Source organism: Cebus imitator, unplaced genomic scaffold, assembly GCF_001604975.1.
Source record: "Cebus imitator isolate Cc_AM_T3 unplaced genomic scaffold, Cebus_imitator-1.0 Scaffold434, whole genome shotgun sequence".
Classification (NCBI taxonomy): Eukaryota; Metazoa; Chordata; class Mammalia; order Primates; family Cebidae; genus Cebus; species Cebus imitator.
Window position 1 is genome coordinate 944,898 of NW_016107749.1, and position 6,048 is coordinate 950,945.

The 6,048-nt window shown below is 51.8% G+C and overlaps 1 protein-coding gene across 1 annotated transcript in view; it reads right to left on the reverse strand.

Annotated features, from left to right (window-relative positions):
* GCN1 (GCN1 activator of EIF2AK4) overlaps positions 1 to 6,048 on the reverse strand; it is a 69,716-nt gene that overhangs the window by 37,812 nt on the left and 25,856 nt on the right. Inside the window, 8 exon segments of the mRNA XM_017510231.2 lie at positions 146 to 344; positions 463 to 576; positions 1,793 to 1,886; positions 2,183 to 2,361; positions 3,162 to 3,286; positions 3,385 to 3,574; positions 4,661 to 4,820; positions 4,970 to 5,045. Coding sequence (XP_017365720.1) covers positions 146 to 344; positions 463 to 576; positions 1,793 to 1,886; positions 2,183 to 2,361; positions 3,162 to 3,286; positions 3,385 to 3,574; positions 4,661 to 4,820; positions 4,970 to 5,045 — 1,137 coding nt within the window.

A 6,048-nucleotide genomic window follows, 5' to 3' on the forward strand; every position in this document is an offset into this window, starting at 1 on the left:
CACATCTAGCTGAAGTCTCCAAGGCTGCTTCCACAAGAAAACAAAACTCAGCAGCTGATGTCACCACCTACCTCCCCACAGGCACTCAGGGGCACACCCTGTCCAACCCCTGGGCCATCCCTGCAGCCAGCAAACAAGGACTAACCCAAAGCCTTGAGCCTAGGGGGCATGACACAGGCAGCCAAGGACAAGAAGGGGTTCTTGATCCTGGGAGCAGCAAGAGGAGACTTCAGCAATGGCAAGAAAGAGTCGACCAAAACAGGGATGTACTGAGTCAGGCCGGACGGGTTCTTCGCCAGGATGATGTCCAGCAGTCTGAGCGCTGCCTCTAGCTCCCCATCCAGCTGCAAGCAGAGTTGCCCAAGAGGCAGGTCAGTAGGGCCTTGCTTGCAACAGCAAGGAGCGGGCCTAGGCCTCCCAGCACTCCTCTGGCATGGGCGTGTAGCAGGGGTGGCCACTCACCTCCTGCAGCCGCCGGCGGACCTGTGCCTCCCTGTCCAGCTGGGCCTGCAGCATCTCCTTCTGCTTGCTGGTCAGCTGCACCTCCTCTTTGATGCCTTTCTTCTTTTTTATCTCCTAGTAGGGATGGGCAAACCAACCAATCCCATCTCCAGGGAACAGACCTCCCTCCCCCACAGGGAAAGCGAGCTTGCTTCCATACAAACAGCACCACACCAGCTCTAAGTCTGTGAGTTGGGCCCCTGAACCCACCATGTGCACCCCCTACCTCCCACAAAGTCCAGAGCCACCTGGTTTCTACAGAATGAAGACAGCAATAGAGAAGTAGTTTTTTTTTTCCACTGGATTCTCTACTGACAAAGCCAAAGAGGGCTTTTTATATGTTAGAGAAATAAAAAGTTCCTCAATGTACTCAAAGGGGTATTCTGACTGCCACATGGCTTCGGAATCAAAACTTTAGCCTCCTCCTCTCCAACCCCTCCCTACAGAAGCTCTCCCATAGGATAAGGTGAAGCCTAGAAAAGGCCTGCTATGGTGGCCTGAGACAGCAAGGCACAGAACTCACTCACTCATGCAGCAAACATTTAGTGAGCACCTGCACTGTGCCAGGCACTGTTCCAGATGGCAGGAATACCGTAGGGAACAAGATAAAGTCCCTGCCCTCACGGAGCTCACAATCTAGCAGGCGAAGATAGACAATAAACAAGTAAACAAACACATAAACAAGATGCTTTTGGGTTATGACAAATGTTAGTAAAGAAATGAATATGATGCTTAATAATTGGGAGGAAGGATGGGGCCTACATTGGATAGGGTGAACAGGCTGGCCACCTCTCCAAGAGGGCAAATGTGGACTGAGATATTAAAGACAAGAAGAATCCTGCCTCGTAAAGACAGAGAAGAGCATACGCTGAGACAGGAAAGAGTCCCCTGTGTGCCGCAGCTGAATTCAGGAGTCAAGCCAGGATTCCCCAGAAGTCCCATTGTATCAGGTGCTGTGCCTGCTATCAGGAATCTAGAGGGGTCCCAGCTTTCAAGGAAGTTGGGGGACAGACATGGAATCCAGCAACACCACTTAGCAGAGGAGACATGTGCACTGCTGCCAGCACCCAGCAGAGAAAGAAATCAGTTTTGAGTTATGGGTGGAAGGAGCTACTGGAGAAAGGGTCAAGGGAGAGTGCGCCAGGGCACCAGACACTGGTCAGGGGAACCAGGAGTGTGCCATGGGCCTCAGGATGATCCAAGTGAACAGCCTATGTGCAGTGGGAAAAGCCACCAGCCTGAGGCCACCAAGCTCAGCAGCCACCTCCTGCGAGTGCCTCCATGTACTCACCTCCTTCAGCTCCAGCTCAATGATCTGCTCTTTGAAGGAATATGCTTTGTTCTCTCGCTTCATATTGGCCTTTTTTATGCTGTCTTGCTGGGCACTGAAACACCAGAGCAGGTGATCAACCAGCTTGAAAAGCACCACAAGGCCTGCCTGCCTCCCACCAGCCATGAAATTCCAACTAGCTCTTAAGTACTGTGCACCAGGATAGTGCCAGACACTGGACACACTTTAGTACTCAGAACCTAAGCACCATGGCAGGGACACAGCAGGCGCTTAGACAATGAATGGATAGGCTGTTGCATTTGACCCACAGGAGGCGCTGGCTCCATCCTACATGCAAGAAAACTATGCCTTGGGGAGCAAAGGTAAATGAGCCCACAAGTGAGGTCTCACCTCTGGATGATGGATTTGTCATACAGCTCCCCAGCAGGGGTCTGCATAATGGCAAACTCCTCCCGCGTCACCAGGCGCAGTGCAGGGTTCTGCACGGAGGCGGTGATGGTGCTGATTAGCTGTGGGAGGACCCGGTCCGGGGACAGGATGGAAAGGGAGCCCATGGCGTTCATGGAGGACTGCCAGACAAACGCAGATGTGGTCAATGTGTGCCAAGGCTGGCACTGGTGAGAGGTCCACCACACCTGAATGCCCCTGGCACTGGCTCCCCTTCTTGGTGCCACTGCCTTGTTACCCCTGGGCACTGCCCATCAGAGTGGCCGGCTGGAGTCTGTGTCTGCTTTCCTCACCAAGCAGTGCCCCTTTGTCTGACAGCACCTGACATGAGGGGATACACTCCTTCCCAATTCTCAATCTTCATGGTTCAGGTGGAGCTGCCCTCACTCTTTCCAGAGATAGGTATATGACCCAGAACAGAAGGCGGGGCACCAGGATGAGCATGGCCTCCAAGTCAGATTAACCAGGGTCAAAGCGACCCCAAGCCAGTAAACATTATTGAAATATGCAAGCTTTTCCCCCTAGAGCTGATGGGGGTACAAAGCCTGAAACTCTAGTGGCTCTTGTGCTACCGGAAAGGGAAAATGCGAGAATGGAGCCCACATCATGGAAAACAAAGACAAGAGACCAAGATGGATGGGACAGAGTAAGAGAGACATTACCTACAGTGTCCCCAGGGCAATATCTGAACTCCTGTAGTCAGCATTAGCCAAAGCCAGTCATATCCTTAGACTTGGCAGGTAAATGAGGCAGTAAGTTCCCTTTTGTGCTTAAACCAGTTTATATTTCTGTCACTTGCAACCAAGGGTCCAGCCTGCATTTCATCTACCTTCACCTGCTTCTGTGAATCCTCTCTTCCCGCACCCTGTGATGAGAGGGCCCCTCCCAGACCTGAGCCCAGACCAGCTAACAAGCCCATCACCTGGTTTAGGGGACTCTGTGTGGTGATCCTAGGAATGATCTGATCCAGGTGCCTGGTGATGAAGGCGTCGGGATCGATCTTCATCCTGGCAAGAAGTGCTGGCCAAAGTCCAGACTGCACAGCCACTGAAGGGGAAGGGAGCTCTTTGAGGCCTTCTGCCTGGCCTGCTCTTACCCTGCCCCATAAAGCCTCAGGCTCTTCCACACCCACCATAGCCACAGACCTAAGGATGGGTGGTGGGAGATGATCAGCATCTCCTGGGCCAGCTGTTCGGTGTCGGTGACATCACCCTTGAGCCCTGGCACACCAGAGATGACACACAGAGCCTCCTGCAGGACCCGTGGAGGCACATACGCCTTGCCTGCCTCAGTCACCTCCCCAGCATTGGTCACCAGAGCCTCTAAGGGCAGCACCTGCATGGAGACACATGAGAACACAAAAAAACCCCACTGCTCAGAGCCCTGTGCAGGCTTGGAACACAGGAACCAAATACGCCACGGACACAACAGCCCCTCATTCAGTTCTTCTCTGGGGTCCTTGCTGGGGTGGAGATGGATGCCCAGCTTCCTGCAAAGGGACCCACCCACAGACTGTGAGATGTGCCTGGAAGAAGGAAGCACCTGTGACTCTGCATCTAAAAAGCCTACGCGGGTAAAGAAGGCAACAGAAACTGGTCCAGGAGACCCAGCCTGTGACGGCAAGTTTGCCACTGGCCCACATTCCTCAACAGGCTTAGGGAGGGAGGGGAGCCGTGGAACATGGCACAAAGAGCACAGAAATGAGAACCAGGTCTTTGGGGGTCTCCCCCCGTGGGCTGGGAGACCCTGTGCAACTCATTTGAGCTCCTGGAACCCTGGCCAATTCACATAAAATAAGAATATCAAGCCCTATTTGCCTTTGAAAGGTACTGTGAAAAAACAAAATCGAAAGAAAAAATGGAAAGAAAATGCTTTAAAAATCACAAAGTACTTTAAAAACATCAAGTGTTATTCAATTAATCAAGGATAAAGGGGCAGGGCACAGTGGCTCATGCCTATTAATCCCAATACTTTTGGGAAGCCAAGGTGGGAGGATCGCTTAAGCCTAGGAGTTCAAGACCAGCCTGGGCAACATGGCGAGACATCTACAAAAATATAAAAAATAAAAAAATTAGCCAGGCATGGTGGTATGCACCTATAGTCCCAGCAACTTGGGAGGATGAGGTGGAAGGATCACTTGAGCTTGGGAGGCAGAGGCTGCAGTCAGCAAAACAAAACAACCCCCTCCAAAAAAAAAACCTGGGAAAAAAGTAAAACTACATGTGAAAAAAAAAAGTCTCTGAAAAGGAAACGGAATTCTATGAAAGATATTACTGGAGCTTGACAGCAGAGCAGAAGATGCTAGCATCACACAGAGTAAGAAAGAACCACCAGGGAGTGGCCCAGCCCAAACCCCACAGCATAAGCAGGGACAGCTAAGTGGATCCAAGAGCCCCAGTTCTAGAGCCCAGATGCCCTCACCTTGTGAGAACTGAGGACAGTCTTCAGTTCCTCCAGGAGTCCGTGTGCCAGCTTAAAGCCCCCAAGAGAGGAGAGCAGTTTGCGAGCCGTCTGCTGAGCCTGCCTGCGGACGTGCCAGGTGCGGCTCAGGAGCACCGCCACTAGAGCCCGGTGGTACTGCCTACAAGCACAGGGACAGACAGGTATGGGGGAAGGCAGGAGGAGGGCCTTCCACAGCCAACCATTCCACCTGCCACACACCCTTTCTCGGGTTCCTGCCAGCCCTCGCCTCATTTGGCCCAAAAGAAAAGGTAAGCCAGCGTCACGTACCGAACTTTGTTGCCAGTGAGTCTATGCGGGTGGTCAAGGAAAAGTCTCTCTGTCAGGTGCAACACAGTACACAGGGCTGGGAGGGGAGAAAAAGAATGGAAGTGTTTTTAAAATAAACACACATACGTATACCCAGAAATAATAGAATAAGCTGAAAATTAACACCTAAATATAATTATCACTTGATGTGAAATTACAGCTTGCTTTTTGTTTTTTGTAGTTTTTTTTTGTTTTTGTTTTTTTTTGAGACAGAGTCGTCCTCTGACTCCCAGGCTGGAGTGCAGTGGCACAATCTTGACTCATTACAACATCCGCCTCCCAGGTTCAAGCAATTCTCCTGCCTCAGCCTCCCGAGTAGCTGAGAATACAAGCACCTGCCACCACGCCCAGCTAAGTTTTGTATTTTTAATAGAGATGGGGTTTCACCATGTTGGCCAGACTGGTCTCAAACTCGTGGCCTCAGGTGATCCACCCGTCTTGGCCTCCCAGGCTGCTGGGATTACAGGGATTACAGGCGTAAGCCACCAGGCCTGGCCTATACTTTTTTTTTTTTTTGAGGCAGAGTCTTGCTCTGTCGCCCAGGCTGGAACACAGTGGCGCAATCTCAGCTCACTACAACCTCTGCTTCCCAGGTTCAAGTGATTCTCCTGCCTCAGCCTCCAGAGTAGCTGGGATTACAGGCACCCACCACCATGCCCAGCTAATCTTTGTATTTTTAGTAGAGACGGGATTTTGGCCAGGCTGGTCTCGAACCCCTGACCTCAGGTGATCCACCTGCCTCAGCCTCCCAGAGTGCTAGGCTGGGCCCAGTGGCTCACGCCTATTATCCCAGCACTCTGGGAGTCTGAGGTAGGCAAATCATCTGAGGTTAGGAATTCAAGACCAGCCTGGCCAACATGGTGAAATCCCATCTCTACTAAAAATACAAAAATTAACTGGGTATGCGTGGTGCACGCCTATAATCCCAGCTACTAGGGAAGCTGAGGCAGGAGAATTGCTTGAACCCGGGAAGCAGAGATTGCAATGAGCAGACTGTGCCACTGCACCCCAGCCTGGGTAACAAAGCAAGACTCTGTCTC